This window comes from Condylura cristata, unplaced genomic scaffold (assembly GCF_000260355.1).
Source record: "Condylura cristata isolate star-nosed mole 26May11 unplaced genomic scaffold, ConCri1.0 scaffold00026, whole genome shotgun sequence".
Lineage (NCBI taxonomy): Eukaryota > Metazoa > Chordata > Mammalia > Eulipotyphla > Talpidae > Condylura > Condylura cristata.
Genome location: NW_004567127.1, coordinates 21,600,136 through 21,620,840, shown reverse-complemented (window position 1 = coordinate 21,620,840; position 20,705 = coordinate 21,600,136). Strand labels below are relative to the sequence as shown.

Sequence of the window (20,705 nt, the reverse complement as noted above, 5' to 3'; positions counted from 1 at the left end):
AGTTGGGAGTGTTTCATAGAGGAAGTAAGTCCTGAGCTGAGTTTTGAGGGTGAGTATAGTTAACTGGGTGGTGTTACCGGAAGAAGGAAGAATCTAAACAAAAGTTCAGTTGTGTGAAAAAGACTGCGGGTGTTTAGGGGTATGTAAGCAGCTTAAAACTGCTGATTAAATGGGTGAGACTGGGAAAGAGAAGGAGGCAGAAATTGAGGAAGTTGGCAGGTCAGGCAGTGGCCAGATCCTGCTGGCTGTGCTCCAGGTTAAGGAGATTTGCTCTGTCCTATTCTGTAACAGAGGCACACGAAGCCATGTTCATATTTTCCTTTAGATCAAGCAGTCCCAGGGAGCCTGAGATTAATTAGGAAGGTATAGCAACAATTTGCGAGAAAGATAATGAGAGTCTAACTAAGGTAGTGGTGGTGAGAATGGAGGCGAGGCGGTAGGGAGTTTCAGACATTTTTGGTGGTAATAGGCGGATGAAATACTTCTGTATGGATTGAGATGAGAGGGTGAGGGAGGGCTGGGACTTGACTGGATAAGTTGTAGGCTGCTGCTGGCTGGGATTAGTGGGTGGTTGCTCATGATGCCAGTGACAGAGATGAAAGAACAAAGGAGGATGAACAGGTTTGAGGAGGGAAATTATGAGTTCAGTTTTCAACATGTTCAGTTCAGGTGAATAGGAAACATGTATAGGAGAAAAAAGAATAGAAAAGAAAACAAGAAAGGGGTGGGGAACTTGGCAAATCAGCAAAGGTGGAGAAGGAGAAAGCGATGAGGAAGAAACAATAGCCAACCGGATTTGGAACCACTGTAGCATTTAATATACGGCTCAGTTTTTCCACCAGTCTATTTGCAGAGGCAGACTCCTTGGAACTGGGACCCAGATATTGGTTGGACCTTAAAGAAGAGCAAAGAAGGCTTGACTGTGATCAATTCATTGTCGAAACTATTTCCTCTATGAAAAAGGATTTTTTAAAAAAAACTTGGAGTTCAAACTGTTCCAGAGTCAAGTGACCAAATATTTGTCATTTTCCATATTGCCTTGTAGATGAGTAACTCTATCCACCACTCCCAACACACCATTTCCAAAGTGGCAATACTACGACGCCATTATGTGCGTGTGTGGGGGTGGGGGTGGGGGTGGGGGTTGGGGGAGGGGATTTACTGCAAATTCTGGACGGCTCCTGTTACAGTTCCTGTACGAGAACTTTCACCACACTTTTACTTATACCTCAAAATTCAGAACTTGATAATAGCTTGTCTTGGATAGTTCCCATAATTTTTTCCTATTCAGCAATCTGTCTCTTGCTCAGAGCGTTCTAAAAAAAAAAACAAAAAAAAACCAAAACGACCGTTCTTCCGCGTCTCCACGGCGGAAACTCCATTCAGTAGCTTAACATTCTCTGAGCAGGTCACCACCAGCCTATGAAAGCAAAGGTCGGCACGTGGAGTTTGGGCAAGAGGAAGCTATTCCAACCAGATTCTTACGCTCTTGCCAGGATCAAACATGGCGGGCCGCAGGCCGACCTTCCAGCACACCCCAACTCTCTCTCCCACAACCCCAGTCGACTTTGGCCCTCCTCTTTTTACCTTCCTTCCCCTTCGGCGGCTCTAAGAGGGTCAGCACTCCGGAGCGTGACAGCGGACCTGCTTCCCGCCCCCATTCGAGAGCCCGCCCACCAGCTAGTGCTGGCCAATCGCAGACCGCGTTGCGTCGGCTGGCAGCGCCGGTCGGCCCCACCCCCAGCCTCTCTGTGGCCTGCGGCTCCCGGGCCGGTAGCGCCGCTTTCCGTCGCGCGACTGGTCTTGTGGAACCGCTGGTCTCGGGCGCGCTCCGTCTGCCACTGCTCAGCCCAGCGCCGCCAAGACCGTCGGTCCCGAGCCTCCGCCATGGATTTCGACGACGGTAAGCACCAAGGCTGGCTGGTCGCTGCGGCGGGTGGGAGGCGGGGTGGCCTGCGCCGGGGGTCTGTTTACCGTCTCAAGATGGCCGTGTAGGCTTTGTTCTGTGGGCCCGAGGCCGCCCGCCCGCCCTCCTCGGGCCCAGTGCCCGAAGTCGGCCTCCGTGGGGACTCGCGCGCCCCTCGCCCTTCCGTGCGGCGTCTGCCGCCGCGGGGGACCTGGGAGCTCGGTGCCGGCCTCGAGGCGGGGAAGGCGGCTTCCCGAGCGCCATGGCCTCCGGTCGCGGGCCCGGGACTCGCCCTGGCTCCCGTACATGGAAATTGCCCCGACGCCTCCAACTTCCCGGTCTCGGGCAAAGGGGCGAGCGGGGCCTGCCCCGCCTCGTCGCGCTTCGCCCTACAGGGCGGCGACCCAGATCGTCCATTTAGCAAACCCTCAATCTCAGGTTACTTCTCGCCAGGTACTATTTTCAGAGGCTTGTTTAAAGTGATGTTTCTGGGTGTGTTCGTTTAAGATGAGTTTAAAGGACATCCGTAAGTGATGAGTGTGGGTAGAGATCGCTGCGGAATGGAAAAGAAGCTATTTCTGGTTAGCCACCTGGAATGCTTACCCAGCAAAATATCCCGGTCGTTAGTGCCCAATTTGAAACATTTCTGTGAACCAAAGCATTTTTTTGGGGATTTTTGTGTGGACGGGACTTTAGTTAGAATTCTGGCACAGCATCACATGCCCTTCAAATTCAGACGTGTGTACAGCCGCCAGAATTGGATTTACTGGTGAAACTGCGTTTTAGTAATACCTTTGAGTCGTCTTTCTCGCCAGTTCGGTAAGCCATGTAGCAGTAAAATTAATTTGGTTTTCACTTTGTCTTCAGATCTTGGCCAACTTTTATAGGAATTGTGTCAAGATAAAATGAGGTAGTGATAGAATTTGGGAAAATGCGAGAAAGCACTTGAGTGGTTTTAATCACAAGTGTATTTAAATTGGATTTAATCCAGAGTAGCCAGCCAGGCATTTCTAAATAAACCAGTTCACTAGTTACTCGGAAGCCTCTCATCTAACCGAGGCATTTTCTTTAACATTGAATGTGGTTGATCTCAGCCTGTGAGTCATACTGAATGATGTTTGGAGCTTTGGTTTGACTTCATGCAACAAAGAGTTAAAACTGCCATATCGGAGTATTTGAACAGGGATTAGAATAATCCTTTGTGGATACTTTTAAGTTACTTTGAAAGAGGACATTCAGTATTAACAATAGCAATTATGGTGAATTTGACTCATTCTTTAAACTATGAATATTTGAAGTAGGAGTGAAATTTTAAAATACATTACTGGGTTTTCATGCAGTGTTGGGTGACAGTACCAGCAGCCAAGGTACAGAAGATGCTACCAAACGTGGTGGGAAAAACAATGGGAATGGCCCAAACCCCATGGGGAATTAATTTTCTGTAGAAAATTAAAAAATAAAATTGGTATTTTACTATTAACAGCTGTGTCAGTGATAAAATTCTGAAAATGCCAGGGGTAAAAAAATCCCTCTCTCATGCCGTGTCTTCACCTTTACTGTCATTTTAAGAAATGAAATTTGACTAACAGTATTATCTGAATCAAATCCTGTTTTGTGTAGCTGGGTTCTGCTGTGTCCAAATGATCACAGTATTAAATTCCTTTCTTTCAAGATTTATCTGTAAAATTACCGGCTGCTAAATTAGTTTTATTAGGAAATTGGCAGTGTAGTTTTGGTGATGTCACATCCTGGATGGTTATTTCCAACACATGCAAATGCATATACATTTCTCAAATAAGATCTTGTGATCTTTAGAGAGAAACTAGGCGATAAAAGAAAATATTTATTGTAAAAAATTAAGTTCTCAGATCTCTTTGCTATTTGCATTTTTTGATATCTAGTTTAATCCCTGCCATCCATATAAATCAGTACTGGATCCTCTCTTTGAGCTGTTATTGTATATCAGACATTATAAACTAATTTTTACATTGCCATAATTTGGATGGCAGACTTTCCATTTTGGAGCGATAGTGAGAAGAAAGTGGTATATTTTTCCCTATGTGAAACATTGGTAATTATGTATACCCATTTTGCAAATATTGGTAATTATGTATACCCACTTTAATTAATAGCATTAAAGTAGTTGTGTTTATTTTGAGTAGATATATTAATTGTAGATTTTTATGAATGTTGTACTAATCCTTTCTGTTAAATGTGTTTCCATAGATTACACACACTCTGCTTGCAGGAATACTTATCAGGGATTTAATGGTGAGTATCCTCTTTCATTTTCTTGTTAAAGGAATGTGTTTTTTTCTCTTCATATAAATATATATAAAGTACCTATGTAAAAAGTTCCACTTTGTTTCAATTATTTTTTGTCCCTTGTACTACTTCTTAGTGTTAATGTTGTCATATGAGGTATTTGAATTAGGAAAAAAGTTAAGGCCTTTTTAAGTTTTGTCTGATCATTTGAAATATGATTTTTTAATTTACCCCAAAAGATCTTGAATTAAATTCAGTGATGAGTTACAGGAAACTAGCTGTGTTATAGTTTTTGAATTAGAGGCTTTGTAAAACAGATTAAATTTTTTTAAAAGATTTATTTTATTTATGCATACAGAATTGGGGTACAGGCCAGAGTTTCGGGGGATGAGAGGATTCACCAGAAACAGAATGGAGAACAGAACAGGTAGATTGACTGAAATACACTGCTGAGGGGAGCAGTGGGTGGGACAGGAGAAGTCTGCCATGCCATGTGGGTTACCCCCAGACCCGGGATCAAACTCTTGCTGCAGTGGCTGTGACAGCTTCATAGTGCTGCACCACCATGAAGGGCCCAACAGATTAAATGTTTTATTGGCTGGCTTCTGTTTTGCTCTTATTGTAATAAATTTTGACATTGTTTTTGAGGTCATTTGCTTGAGTGTGCCCAAATGTGTTTACACATGAAGAACTGTTCAGAAGAGCGTGGGGAAGCCTGAATATTACTGACATCTGTAAGGTTATGAGAGAATATTACTGACATCTGTAAGGTTATGAGAGAATATTACTGACATCTGTAAGGTTATGAGAGATATTCACAATACAATTGGATGTCATTTGATAGCCAAAGAGGATGGTAACACAAAAAAGAACTTGGTATAATTCAAAGAGGTTAAAACATGAAGGACCCCAGGGAGTAGAACTAAATATCCTGATTGCCACAGAAATGCGAAATTCAGTTATTGTATACAATGTAGTATGTTCTTAAAATAATGTACTACTAAATAAAGAAGACTATGCCATTTTATGAGTGATTGCCATCCAGTTAATTTCTATTTATCATCATCTCCAAAAATATTGAGAACTTAGTTTTTGATGTGATCAGAAATGACTCAGTACATAGAAAGTAGTCAGAACAACATAACATTGTTTATATCAACATGTAGGTTAGACTGAAAATAGCTATAAATGCAGTATATAAACATAAGTGAAAGTGTTTTAAGATACTGAATTCAGTAGACAACAGTAGTAATCTAAAAATATTAAGATGCTTCCAGAAAATTATTAAGACTTGGCAGATTGACGAGGGTAGAAAATTGAGAGTGATAAATGAAAGTTAATCGAAGATTTAAATCTAGAGTGAATAGGGCTAATACTTTTACTAAGATATTTGGGATGGCGTGGCCTCTAGTAGGTTGTACTGTTTGAGCTGGATTTCATGCGTAAATACAGGATCTGAAAAGGCAGAATCAAAGAAGGCAAAAGTTTCTTTTTTAAAATTTTTATACAGTGCTATAAAAAGATCTTTAGAAATTTCTATCACTAATAATATGACTTATTTTTTTCTCTTGATTTTTGTTTCAGCTGTTCTCACCTAAGAGTGATTGTTAGATTCCTGAGGAGCTTTATCAAAGTATATTTGCTCAGGTTATATTGTAGTGTCACTGGATTTAAATTTTAGGACAAGTGTTCCTGATTCTATGTTGTGAGAAAGTTTTCAGAATGATTTTGAATTGCTCTTTTAGGTAAAGACCACTGCTTAACAACACTTGAGGCCTGTGTTATCTGCATTTTCTAAATAAAGGACTTAATTTCAGGGTTATCATTTGACTTTATTCAGTCAACAGATACTTATTGTATGCTTGCTGAATATCAGCTATTGTTCTAGAAGCTGATATACAGCAGTGAACAAAATGGATCAGTATGCCGGCCCTCACATATTTTTAGTATAGTGGGATGAAATCGACCATACACAAAACAAAGAAGTAGCATATGTTTATATTAGATGGTAATTGTGAGGGAGAAATACATCACAGGGAAGGTGACCTGTGTGTGTGTGTGTTACAATTTTTGAGGGAATAGCTTTGGAAGAACTTACTAAGAAAGAAGGTGACAGTTTGAATATGGATGTGTAAGGAAGATGAGACAGATGAGGCTGTCCAGAGGAAGAATACTTTAGGCTTAAGGAAATAAAAGATGTACCCTAACCAGATGAAGCCAAACATACAAGTCATTGTTAGCATTGTATTTTCCAGCAATTGAAGTGAAGTAGGAGGAGCATGGCAAGATACTGATTTCCTCCACATTGTTTCTTGGAAGGAAGTTGTATTTTCAGTGTCCCCATGTTTCCTCTTTTTTTCATGATGCTTTATTTTATATAAATAGCAGTCTAAAAAGACGGAGATCATTCCAGAAGAGGGAAAGCAGGTACAGTGATAACTGTTGTGCTTCAGTGAGATTTAAGACTGTTTTAAATAGTTGGTGATTTGTGCTAAACAGTCTTAAGTGAGGTTATTGTAGTGAGGTATAGCCAGAAGAATATTGAATATCAGAGGTGATTTGTTTATATCTAAGAAGCGATAGAAAGTGAAGACCTGAAACAATTAAAGAGGAGTGACAGTGCAGGTACAAGGAAGAGATTCCAGTTAGAAGGACTAGCAGGTGCAAAATAGGGTGTTTTGTTATCTTGGAATAACAAGGGACTTAGCTGGAATAGAGTAAACCAGGGGCAGTGCTCAGTGATAAAGTTAAGAGGTGACCTGTTGTGTTTTTATATATAGTTAATGAGAAGAGAAAAATCATTTTACTCATAATCCCTTTGTAAAGGATTTAATGTTAGGGATTAATCAAGGAGTTAAAGGACTATATGGTGAAAGCAGATATTACTGGAGGATTTTGACCATGGCATAAGAATATAGAAAGGTATAGTCTATGTTCATGGATGGGGACAGTCACTATAATCAAAATGAGTATTTTACCAAAAGTGATGTATAACACTGCTCACCAAAATACCAGCAATATTCTTTAAATAAATTGAACAGAAAACATAGGTATTTATATGTAACCATAGAAGGTCTTGAATATCAAAAGCAATACTAAGGAAAAAGGAGGGAAAGGGGAGTCTCATGTTACCTGACTTTATACTTTAAATCAGCAGTAATTATATTAATATGGTATTGGCATAAAAATAGATATATAACTTTGGTGGAACAGAATTGAAAGCCTAGCAATAAATGCACGTATATGACAATACTTAATTCATGATAAAGGAGCCATGACCTTGGAATGGAGAAGAGTATCTTTAACTTAAAGAAGTGGTGGGAAACCTGCACAACTACATGTAAAAGAATGAAATTGGATCATTCTCTTAACTCCACGCACAAAAATAACTTCACACTTGATTAAAGACTATAAATAGATAAAACATTGATATGTTTCATGTGATCATAGAGGTGTTTTTTTGGTATTTGAATTCTATGTCAAGAATATAATTGAAAAGCAAATTCTAAATTTGCTAAATTTCGAAAGCAAAAATATAATTGAAATTACGTTAAATTTAAAACCTTTTATGTAGCAAAAGAAAATATAAGTACATCAAAAAGACATCCCATTGAGTGGAGATATTTAAATATTACACAATTGACAAGGGGTTGTGAATGTTTTAATATCCAAGATATATAAGAAACAGTTTAATAATAAAAAGTAGCCCGATTAATAAATGGCAGCAAATCTAAATATACACTCCAGAAGGCCAACATAGAAAAATGTTCATTTTTTTAATAAGGGAGATGCAGTTCCAAAGACTCCTAACAAATGCTGGAGAGGATGCAGAGAAAGAGAAATTCTTTTATACAGTTGATGGGAATGTAAACTGGGGCAGCAATTTTGGAAAAATTATCTGGACTTAAACTAAAAAACAGAAATACCTTATGACCCAGCAATCCTATTCAGGGGCATTATCCAAAGAATTTGGAACCATCAACTTTCAAAATAAATAAATGTTGATATTTATGGCAAAATGGAAGTTCAGTGGAATTATCTAGTAAAGCGAAACAGAATGACAAACATTGTATATTTACATAACACACCATTTACCAAAGCCAAGTACTTATAAAAAAGAGTGAACTCCAATAAATACCATTTAACAAAGCAAAATACTTATAAAAATGAGTGGACTCTAATAAATAAGGTAATGTTTCTCAGGTTAAGAGGGAGGTAGGATAGAGAACAGGTCATAAAGATGTAAAGGTGATATGGAGACACAAGTGACCCATTCCGAAGCCTAAGAACGTCAAATATTTCTTTTTAAAGATTTACTCATTTATACAGTAACTGGGATTATACAAGAACTGGGATACAGGTCAAAAATGCGGGGGGTTGAATGTATTCACCAGAGACATAGTGAGAGAGCAGTACAGGCAGATTGACCGAAAAACACTGCTAAGGGGGGAAGGAGTGGTGAGACATGACAGGTCTGCTGTGCCATGGGAGTCACCTCTCTGGTTAGAGATGATGGAACTCATGCTGCAGTGGCTGTGGATTGCTTCATAGTACTGCATCTTAACCCCTTGCACCACCAGGGAGGCCCTCAAATATGATTAACCAGGTGTGGGGTTGATTTTATTAACTGCCATGAAGGTGGAGGGAGATCCCTGAAGCAGAAGGGCAGATTACTGAGGTAGATATGCAGGCTGGCAGGCCTTGCAGGAAAGGATAGGAGTGTGGGATATGTGATTTTCAGCACTGAATGGATGTCATCCAGGGGGAGGGGAGGACAAGCAGAAGGCCAGTTCTGGTAGGTTAGGTTTCCAGCAGGTGATCTCTGAATGGTTTCTATTGCTGAAGAATAAATATGAGAAGTGAGGGGTGTGGGGGGAGAAAGGTGATGGGGTGGGAGGGTGAGTCATTAAGGGCAGGGTTTCTCAGCTTTGGTATTAGTTGACATTGTAGACCAGGTAATTCTTTTTGTGAGGGACTTTCTTGTGTATTGTAGACTGTTTAGCAGTATCTTGGCCTTAACATACTGTATACCAGTAGTTCTACCATTTAGTTGTGACAATCAAAAATGTTTTCAGACAGTGCCAAATGTCCTTGGGGAGGAAATGGATTAAACAATGCCTCTAGGAGGCACTGGAATAGGGTGACTTAGCTTATGTTTTATTAGCTATATTTTAACTATTTTCTTTATAATAAACAGAAAGGGAGCAAAAGTGGAAGCAGGAATACCAGCTCATAGGCTGCTAGAGTAATCCAGGTGAGAGATGTTAGTGGCGCCATTCAAAGGGGTAGAGAAAAGTGGTTCTATACAAGACTTAGTGTCACGTATCATAGTTATTTTTATCTTAACTCAGTTGTATTTTTCATATGATTTCACATATCATTGTTGTGATTTAAATGCAGGTGAGTTTTTAACATTTATTTAGCATATCATTTATATGTTAAAGTGACAAAGCCACAGACTAGATTTAATTAAAAGTACTTGGTTTTGCATTTGAGTGAATCACATTATTTAATATTAGCAATAAAAACATAACATTGTTTTTATAGTTTTTTAATTGAATTTTAAATTCATTTCAAACCTCGAAGAATATTGTTTATATAGAAGTAGTCTATATGAACTATTACATAGTCTCTTATAAAATCTATCTCCTTGTAATCACACTGACTATATACAGTTTTCTTTTTTATTTTTAACTAACTGCATAGTTACAGAGCTAGGAACAATAAATCAAAGTCATTACTATATAAAAATACTATATAAAAATTTTGTTTTTTGTGTACTCCCCAGGAAGTTGGTGCAAGGTGAGTGAGTGTTTAGTAAATATTGGCAATTTATGACTCGATAGTGAAATAAAAACATAGGATAAAAAAAAAAGAAAACCAAAAAAACACCATAATGACTTAGTGTCCAAAAGCAGCTTCTGCCAACTCAAAAATAAAAACTAGCAGAAATAAGAGTATAAAAAATTTGTGCTCTGTGTACCTATCTGAACTTAACTCTAAGATTATTCTTTAAAGATTTTATTTATTTTTGCATAGGGGTGGCAGGAGGTGAGAAGATTCATCAGAGACAGAGTGGGGAGCAAAATAGGCAGATCTACTGAAATACACTGCTGAAGGGAGCAGTGGGCTAGACAGGAGAGGTCTGTTGCACCATGTGGATTAATTCCCTAGCCAGGTATCAAACTTGGGTTGTTGTGGCAGAAGCACTGAGACACTTAGCCCCAGGCCACCAAGGAGGCCCAAATAATTGAATTTTAATTTTTAAGTTGTGTTAAAGTCTTTGTATAATAAAACATCATTAATATTTTTGTATATTGATAAGCTTTCTGTATGTCTTGAAATCTATTGATTATGTCTTATACTTGAAATGTCTTTTTTTCTTACCATATAATATCAGACATTTTTAAAATATTAGTTTACTGTTATTCAGGTTTTCCAAATATAGGGTTTATTATATGATATGAAGAATCCATAGTCACTAATATCCTTACCAGTTTTATCAGAGAAGCTTTTAAAAATTGGGAAGCTTAGCTCAAGTTGTAGATACACATTTTATAAAATTGGCTAAAATTTTCTTTAATGCCTGAATTTTGTCATTGACAGCAAATACTGTCACTTGTTTTCCTTGAAGTGATAATTCACTTTGTGCATTTTTCAAGAAAATGTATGCCATGTCTGAAACCCCATAGTCCTTTAATGTCAGTCTTTTCTTTCTAGTGAAAAAAGTATTTCTTGTAAAAATATGACTAAATTGAGTTCACAAATGAGCTATGCTACCGTTTTTTAAAAATTTATTTATGCATACAAGAACTGAAGTGCAGGCCAGAGGTGTGTGGGGTGGGGGTTGAGAGGATTAACTAGAAACAGTGGGGAGCAGAATAGGCAGTTGCACTGAGTTATACTGCTGTGGGTGAATTACACAGAGTAGGTGGGTCAGGAGAGGTCTGCCACTGCATATGGGTCATCCCCTGTCCAGGGATCGAACTTGTGCTGCAGGGCTGTGGATAGCCTCATAGTGCTGTGCTTTAATTGGTTACGCCACCAGGGAGGGCCCGAACTATTCTACTTTAGCATGCAGTAATGTGTGCTGCCCATTTCACTATGCAGAATATCACAAAGTTTACTCAATGAATGTGATTTAATAAAATTAATAATTCTTAGCTTCATCAAGGGCATTCTTGAGTGAGTTGGCATTTTTATTTTTTGCTGCAAATATCCATTGTTAACAATACAATTACCACTAGTAGTTGGGTGCTGCCGGTTTGGTTTTGATTTGTGCTGGGCTGCCAGCAGTTTTACACGAGGGCTTATGTATTATGTATCTTCAGTGCAAATATTAACACTATGAAAATGGCAAAATGGTGTCTTTGTATTAGTTATGAAAATGTTTGACTTTGTGGACTCTGAGAAGGTCTTCTAACTCCTGGTGGTCACTACACTATTCAATGAGAATTGTTTTATATACTCTAGTATACAAAAAAAGTAAAAGTCAGACCCTGACTACAGACTAATGAACATTTAGTAGCAGAATATAAGGCAGGAAGGGTATCAAAAGCACTATATAGGAATTACAGAATTTTTACTATTGAGAGAAAGAGATGGTGATCAAATGAAACATCAAAAATGTTTTTGAAGGATTAGTATTTGAAATAGATTGAAAAGAATAGAAAATTTTACTTAGCAGATATTTGGGTTAGTAGAAGAGGGTGTTTTCATGCAAAGAAAACATGAAGCAAGAAAAAAGGATACTTAGGGAACTTAGGGGAAATCACTTTTATCTTTTTGGACTTCAGTTCCCTGATGTACAAAAAGGATTGAATTTGTTCAGTTAGGTTGTTTCTAGATTTAAGTTGTAAGATTCTGAGAACTATTTTCATAAGGTTGTTGTTGTCGTTAGGACTAAAAATATTTGAGCTATCACTAAAATGTGGTTTAAAAATGTAAATGAAGGATTTTTTCCTGTATTAAATATTGTATTTGTAAATAAATAAAATTTAGGCAGTGTGGTAATGAAGGTCTTTATAGGAAACACATTCTAAATAGTAAAAAAAAAATATTTCATGGTCATAGTAAATTCATTTTATTGCCTCTTGTATTGTGTATGTCAGTTTTGGATATAGGTGGAATTGCAGTGCAATAAAATATACTTACTGATTTTATTCTTAGAACATGTTACTAGAGTTGGGTATTCCCTGTACTGAAAGTAATTGAGGATTTAAATATTTGTTGAACAATTACTGCTTAAAATAGCAGTACCACAGTTTGGTGCTACTCTTCTGATTTTACCTTTTTAAGACCATCTCTTTCAGTTACTATGTGAACTAATTAAAATTAGGCTAGTTAATAATGTGGCTGCCTTTGAATTTTTTGAATTCTTGAGATCATTTGTAGAAAACTATGTAGTAGAAATTTTCCCTTTTTACGTTGTAAAAATGCTTATATTTTTCTTGAAGATAATCATTGTTATGTACTCCATTCTATCTGATACAGGACCATATAGTAGTGATCTAGTCAAGATTCTGATTTAATGGAAGATAATTTTAATACAAAAAAACCTTTTAGTTGATATGTGTTTTTTTTTTTTTGAAACTTTTAGGTTTTGTTTGCAAATCTGATTTTTCCTTCAGTGTCTAGTATGAGTTCAGCTTAAATGTTGTTACCTTACATGATTGAGCTTGTGTTTTATGCAAAGACTCCTGATGAAATAGTGTTTTTTACTGACCTTTTGTTTTTGGCTTTTTTAGGAATGGATCGTGATTATGGCCATGGATCTTATGGAGGTCTGACATTCAAGGATATTTATCTAAAAATTCTTCTTATGAGTGCCAATAAAGGTGAGCATTTTTTAATTTTTTTCTTTTTAAACTCTTTATAGGGCTGGATCGTGACTATGGCCATGGATCCTATGGGGGTCAAAGATCCATGGACTCCTACCTAAACCAGTCATATGGCATGGACAATCACAGTGATGGTGGTGGGGGTAGCAGGTAAATTGCTTAATCACTTGGCCATAAATTAGACAAATATAAGATTTGGATATTTTAAGTATTAGGGATGTTATGATGCTTACATTTCATTGTTTGGTATTGAATTGTTTAAAGGTATTAACTAAAAATTATCTCAGGATCACTGGCAGATACTACTTTTATTAAAGCTCAGATAACTGTTACCATTTCTAAGATTTTCTGTCTTTAGCAGAGAACTTTTTTTTTTACACCTTATCAATCAGAATGTTTGGAACAAATGATAAAAAAATGTTACTGGAAATAGTATCTTTTCCTAATGTACAGTATTGTGTAAAGCAACTGAGCAGTCTTTGACTAGAAATGGGTTTAATTGAGCCAGTCTAGCAACATTCAGTTTCTAAAAAAACATTTAAGATAAGTATTAATTTTTATTCAAAAATAAGTTAAAAGAGCATATTGTAAAAATAAAAATGTTCTTTAAATTATGTCTTAGGCTATTTAAGGGCAGGTATTTATACTAGAACACTTCTGGGTCCAAGTTAGTAATATTATATAAAATAAAGCCTTTGCTTATTTTAATGCATTAGAGTTTAGATTGTATTTCTGTTTCACTTGTTGACAGTCATGTAAAGGTTAAAGCTAGTTGAACTACTACAGGCTTTAGGGTTGATCACATTTCAGACAAAGTGGATCTTACTTTTTGAGGCACAAAGATTCCTACTAAATACAAGTAAAAGTAGTTGGCAACATTTGAAAAATCATCCTTCTTCATATTGAAGGATCTGGATTGTTTAGGGATGGATCGAATGATGCTTACTTTCTATCTTAGTGATTCAAGAGTGCCACTATGGTATATAAGAAAACAAACCGAACAATTTTGTTTTATGTGATAGATGCTTTAAAAATGTAGTTGGAAAAGGAAAATTTTTTATATAACTACTAGGATTCAAAAGTAAATAGTATCTCCTATCTAGTGATTTGTATAGTAGAAGTAATGTATAATAGTGTTTTAATATCAATTATTGCCCTATTACATTGTAAATGTAACATGCATAAACTATGTAGATGTTATTGATTATCTCATGTGTAATTGTGGGCCTTTATAAAACTTTGTTGTTAAGATATCAAGTAACTTTTTGTAATCCATGCTTTGGATTTGTGAGAAGTAACATGATTTGTTTCTTCTGTTGATTCTAGTAAAAACTTGAGGAGACTGTGTGCTCCCTTTTTTAGAGTAGTTTTATGTGATAATTTACTGCCAGGAAATAATTTTTCAAATTATTGAAGACATAAAATGTATTCTTTCTCATCTGCCTTGAAAATTCATATGCACAGGGTATATGTTGGTGGTCCTTACTTTATGTTGTATTTTATGTACTTATTAGAGTAGTTAGATTTATTAGTCTATAAGCGAAAAGTGATTGAGGATTGAATTTGGCAGAATGTCAAATTTTTTAACCAGAGATAATTCTCCAAATTTTGTCTACTACAATCACATGAAGCAATTTTGTGATAGAGATTATTGGGGTTATAGTAGGATCTTGCCTGTTACAAATAGCTTATATCTGTGTAGTCTATAACTTGTGTCTTTATTGAAAGCCAAAATGTTGTAAATATTTTGTATTTTCCAATATTAGGGATAGGTTCAAAGAAAGTTTGAGTAGTTTGTGAACTGTAGCAAATGACTTTTTCCAAGACTAGGGCTGGGCTGAAATAATAACAGACAAATCTTTTGTTTTGAATAAAATAGTAAGACTGCTAAAAATTAGCAGAGTTTTAAGCTAAGGTTTATTGAATTCAATTTATATTTAAAAGTGACTCAGATAGCTTTCTATCTGGTCTCATGTTGAACTGCCCAGCCCTAATCAAGTGTGAACAAAATTAGAACTGTGCAAACCAGTATGGTATAAATGAATTTTAGTTGATAAATGTCATCTGATAATTTGTCTTTTGAATTGTCTAACATTAGTAAGCTTACTTTTGTTTTTTCCCTCACTGTGCAACTTTTCCAGGTTTGGACCTTATGAGTCTTACGACTCCAGGTCTTCTCTGGGTGGGCGAGATCTGTACAGATCTGGCTATGGTTTTAATGAACCCGAACAAAGCCGCTTCGGAGGTAGTTATGGTGGTCGATTTGAGAGCTCCTACCGGAATAGCCTTGACTCTTTCGGAGGTAGAAACCAGGGCGGGTCTAGCTGGGAAGCACCTTACTCCCGTTCAAAATTGAGGCCTGGGTTTATGGAGGACAGAGGAAGAGAGAATTACTCTTCCTACAGCAGTTTTTCTTCACCCCATATGAAGCCTGCACCTGTAGGCTCTCGGGGGAGAGGAACGCCTGCTTATCCTGAAAGTACGTTTGGAAGCAGAAACTATGATGCTTTTGGAGGACCATCAACAGGCAGAGGCCGAGGCCGAGGAGTAAGTACAACAGAATCTTTTCAGATTCTTTTCACTAGTCACTCTTTTAAACCCTTTCAAGACCACGGTTTTAACTAGAATAAACACTGTTCATCCCAGTGTATTTTGAAGCAAAAGTGAGTCATGACATAATTTTTAGGTTGACTATAAAAGTTTTTCCAGGATTTCAGAAATTAAGTGGCAGTGTCAGATGATTGTTAATAGTTTTGCCAAATCTCCCTTTATTAAAAAGGTTGAAGATACTAGGTTTGGTCTAAAAGGGGTTAAAAGGAGTTGCATTTTTCCTTGTAAACACTAGCAATTTTGCTGGTGGGACAGTTCTTGGATTACTGTAAAAGGTAACAACCCTTTTGGAGTTCCTGAGTAGGTTAAAGGTGCAATGTATGATAAAATGTTTATACTTTGCTGTTAAACCCCTAACACGTAGATTTCTTCAACGCTCCTTATCTCACATCAAACACAAGAGACTTAAGATCTGCTGATAGATTAGAGTAGTTTAGCCATGTTTATAAGGAGAAAAACTTGATATGCTTAATAGGTTGAAAATGATTTGTGGTCAGTATCAATTTGCTGATAATACTTCTCTTACTCTATGTCCTGTTGTTGGGTGTTTTATTTTCCCGGTGTCACTAGTTTTTACTATTGAGAAAATTTTTGCCTGTATGAACATAATTATAGCTCCTTCCTAGAAAGTAATATTTGGTAAATTATTGAATTAAATGGGCGAAATAATATACCAGGTGTTTAATTTCAGGACATACAGCATAAAGATTATGCTTCTTAGGTAACATGGCTGACTTGAAATTTTATCAGTTAAGTGTATGTAGATTGTGAAGTTATTATGTAGTTTGATAATATAAAGACTATTGTATTTTTTGCAATAATTTAAGAATTTTTTTTTTAAGTCAGTTGCTCTGTAGAGGAAAGTACTTCTGATAAAAAATGTCATAGGGCACACTTTTTGACTGTTTAGCTTTGGTACGTCAGTATAGTTTGTCATACTTGTGTAGAAAGTTTGCATTTATCAGTTACTTTTATGTAAAATGCATTGCACCTTTAATGGATATAATGCAGGTTTACCTGATGTGACAAAATAAATTACCTGGAAACACTATTTTATTCAAGTTTACTAGGTTAGATAGGAATTCCTAAGCATAATACAAAAATGTAAGCAACTGATATGTTGCTATCCCACCATACTTCACGATTATAGGTTAATTGAAACTAGTTGGGGTGATAGGCTTTGGGTTTTGAAATTGAATATTTCATTTTGAAAATTTGGAAAACATTTTCCATGCTGTATATTGTTTTAGGCAAATGATTTTTTTTTCTTAATGAGACTTCAAATATCAGATTTGTTTTCATGATAGTGAAACAGGTAGTCCTGTACTTTGTATTCACCATTCTACTCTGAATGGACTTTTCTTTCTTTCTTCTGTTAATGAAGTAGATGAAGCTATACTAGGACTCTCTTTTTGAATCTTCACTTGTACAATTCCCATTGGATCCTTCTCTTCAGATTACTCCTCAATCTTTGTCTTCTAAAAGTAAAGTTAGCAGAATAAATTTCTGTGGATATGTGAACTTGGTATAGTAGATTTTGTTAATGATAAGAGGGAAGGGACATAAAGAGTCATTTGGTTGCATGACTCTTCATCTGGAAACTTTTGCTTCTTAGGCTTCTGGGTCAGAATGTTTCTCTAGGTAAGAATGTGAATGGAACGTCAGATGCAATTCTTTATCTGAAGTGTGTTTTGGAAGTTGATGCATGGTTATGCTTTAACTCTCCTATTTCATACTAATGTTCCATCTCGCCTCCTTATTCCCTTTTTCAACAGGGAGAAATCGTAAATGATTTCTGGATCTTTTTTACTTCAGACTTCAAATATGGTCTTCTTTGTGTTTCTTAGTTTTAAGCAAGGTTTTAGTAAAATAAAGATTTCTTTTAAGGTCTTTTCATGGGAAAACATCATTTAGGAACTCTGAAGAGGAGTTGTCAGAGAGTTGTACAAGTGGTAATATTCTGGCAGGCACATGTATATGAACTCAAATAATTTTGAATTGTAAAAATAAAAAATAGGTAGGAAATCCATATTTGTTCTACTGTAAATAAAAATACTAATTCGCTGGATTTGAGTAAATGTAATAATTTACAGTTTCTCAATGTATTCAAAGTGGACATGTAAAATTTAGTTAACATTTTGGGGGTTTCCATGTGACCATTATTAATTAGATAGATGACATGTAAATTTTATATGAATCATACTTTATCTTTGGATATTATGCTAATATTGCCTGATTTCACAAATTTGCAGCATATGAGTGATTTTGGAAGCATTCATAGACCTGGAATTGTTGTTGACTATCAAAACAAACCCGCCAGTGTGACAATTGCTGCAGCAAGAGGAATAAAGAGAAAAATGATGCAACCTTTTAATAAGCCTGGTGGAACCTTTATCAAGAAACCCAAGCTAGCAAAGCCCGTGGAGAGGATGGCCCTCAGCAAATCACCAAGTAAGCAAGAAAGCATTATTACTTTGGTTCTGGATACTTTTTAAAAATTCAGTCTTTTAAATTTTCATGTTGTGTAGACAAGCTAAATAACAGTTACATTGTAGATCGCAGGTCCATGAATCCCTTAGACTGTCTGAATTTCCCAATGATACCTTTTAAATTTATGTGCCTTGGTCAACCCTCTCCCTTAAATTCTTTTGGGTGATACCAGAACATGCATACATACACATACACTACATAACATATACAAATTTATTTATCATATTTACTTGTTAATTTTATAGCTTCTGTTATTATTATTTTTTAAGATTTTATTTATTTATTCGTACAGAACTCTGGGGTACAGGCCAGAGATGCGGAGGGTGAGAGGCTTCACCAGAGACAGAGTGGGGCTCAGAACAGGCAGATAGACGAAGTACACTGCTGAGGGGAGCAGCGGGTGGGTCAGGAGAGGTCTGCCCCGCCATGTGGATTGAACTCATGTGAAAGTGGCTTAAGCTTCTTTGTGCTGTGCTTTAACCCGCTGCGCCACCAGGGAGGGCCCTTCTATTATTTTTTTAAAGGCCTCATAGGGTTTTGATTTGTGTTACTGGATTTTTTTTTTTAATACTTATTTTACTCATTTATGTGTATAAGAACTGAGGTCCAGGCCAGATGTGGGGAGTGTGAGAGGATATACCAGAGATAGAGTGGGGAGCAGAACAAGTAGATCCAATGAAATACATTGCTGAGGAGAGCAGTGGCAAGACAGCAGAGGTCTGCTGTGCCATGTGGATCAGCACCCTGGCCAGGGATGAAACTCATGTTACGGTGGCTGGTGATAGCTTGATAGTGCTGTGACTTTAATAACCCTGTGCCACTAGGGAGGCCATGTTTGTTTGAGGTATTTTGAAGGAAGAGGTATGTTGTACATAGAATTCCCTTTATGAGGATATAAGGAAGAAATTTTTTATGTTTTTTAGTGCCAGGAGAAGCATTATTTCTTCTAGAAAATTAAATTTTTTCATACGATGATTCTCATCATATTACTATTTGAAAATTGTTAAAAATTGAGAGCCAATCTGAAAATGAAATTAAATAATTTCATTTGTGTTTATATCAAGAAGAATAAAATGCCGAGAAATAAATTTAACAAGTGAAACCATAAAGCTGAATTTTTATGAATTTGAATTAGGCAAGGAATTCTTAAATATTACACCAGGAGCATGAACAACAAAGAAAAGGTAAATTGTAAATTTTATCAAAATAAAAAACTTATTCATGTCAAATAAGTGTGACAAGACAAACCCTGCAATGGGAGAAAATATTTACAAATCATATGTATGTTAAGGGACTTAATCTAGAATATAAGGAACTCTTTTCCACTATAAAAAGATACAACTCAACTGAGATGTGTGCACAGTATATGAACAATCCCCCTCCACAGCACCAAAGATACATACATAACCAATAAATACATGGAAAAAATAGCCAATAACTACGTGTGGGCAAATAAAGCCCATGATGAGGGACTTCTTCATTCCCACCAGGATGATTAAAGTGAGGAAAACATAACAAGCCTTAGTAAGGGCAGCGAGAAAACAGAGCCCTCATTTGCTGCTGGTGAGAATGTGCAGTGCTGATACAGGCAGCCACTTTATGAACTTTGAAAAAGATTATGCTGAGTAAAAGGCAACTCAACAAACTTCATATATTTATGACTTAATCACATGAAAGCCTAGAATAGGGGAATCTATAGAATGATTATTCATTTAACTTATTACAATAATTTTTACTTTCATGTCTGAGAACTGTTTTATCTTCACAAGTTTAGTGATATTTCAGAGTTGCAAAAATTGTCTTCATTAGAACTAATGTTTGACTACTCTAGTGGGGAGTAGGAAAGGTTTGGGTAATTGTAATGAATTCAAATTATTTTTGGTCAAGTTTTTTGCATCCAGTAAAAATAAATATTAATAATGAAATAGAGTATGTTGCTTTTATGCTGGATGTGCTAAACAAATAAGCTAGCCTTCAAATAATTAAAAAATAGGAATGAGGCAAAGAAGGAAGAGACCTAGATTAATGTTAGTTTATTGTATAATTGTATATTTTATATTTTTGGGTTCTGATGTATCTTTTTTTTTATTTTATCTACATTTGAATTGTTTAAGGATTTATACATGTATCCAACTTGATAAAAGTAGAATTGTAGTAATTGTTAATGATAATAAGCTAGAGTTTAACCGAATGCTTGTGGCATATAATCCATGCACCCTGGATTAAAGGTACAAAAACTGGTTAACTGTAGAAACAAACATAGGCAAGACAGTTGTCTATTTTGCTACTCCATTTCCTTTAAAGAATGCATTTCCTTCCTTAGCTTTTATTAAGATATAACTTTGTCTTAATCTAATTGGACCAAATATTTTTTTGTTTCATTTAGAAACACAAAGTTAAAAAAAAAAAGGCCTCCCTGGTGGCTACGGGTTAAGTATCAGTACTATCATCATGATGACAACCTTAGTTTGATCCATGGCCAGAGAGCTAAACCACATATGTTGCAGCAAACCACTTCTGTATTGCCTGCTACTCCCTTAGCAGTGTATTTCAATAGATCTGCCTGTTCTGCTCCCCACTCTGTCTCTGGTGAA

At 36.4% G+C, this 20,705-nt stretch overlaps 1 protein-coding gene across 1 annotated transcript in view; it reads left to right on the top strand.

The window, feature by feature from the left end:
* The first annotated feature begins 1,759 nt into the window (after window positions 1–1,759).
* ZNF326 (zinc finger protein 326) overlaps window positions 1,760–20,705 on the top strand; it is a 38,607-nt gene continuing 19,661 nt past the window's right edge. The window contains exons 1-6 of the mRNA XM_004689791.2: window positions 1,760–1,903; window positions 4,133–4,177; window positions 12,919–12,954; window positions 13,050–13,161; window positions 15,153–15,558; window positions 17,874–18,072. Coding sequence (XP_004689848.1) covers window positions 1,888–1,903; window positions 4,133–4,177; window positions 12,919–12,954; window positions 13,050–13,161; window positions 15,153–15,558; window positions 17,874–18,072 — 814 coding nt within the window. The 5' untranslated portion in view covers window positions 1,760–1,887. The remainder of the gene's footprint in view (window positions 1,904–4,132; window positions 4,178–12,918; window positions 12,955–13,049; window positions 13,162–15,152; window positions 15,559–17,873; window positions 18,073–20,705) is intronic.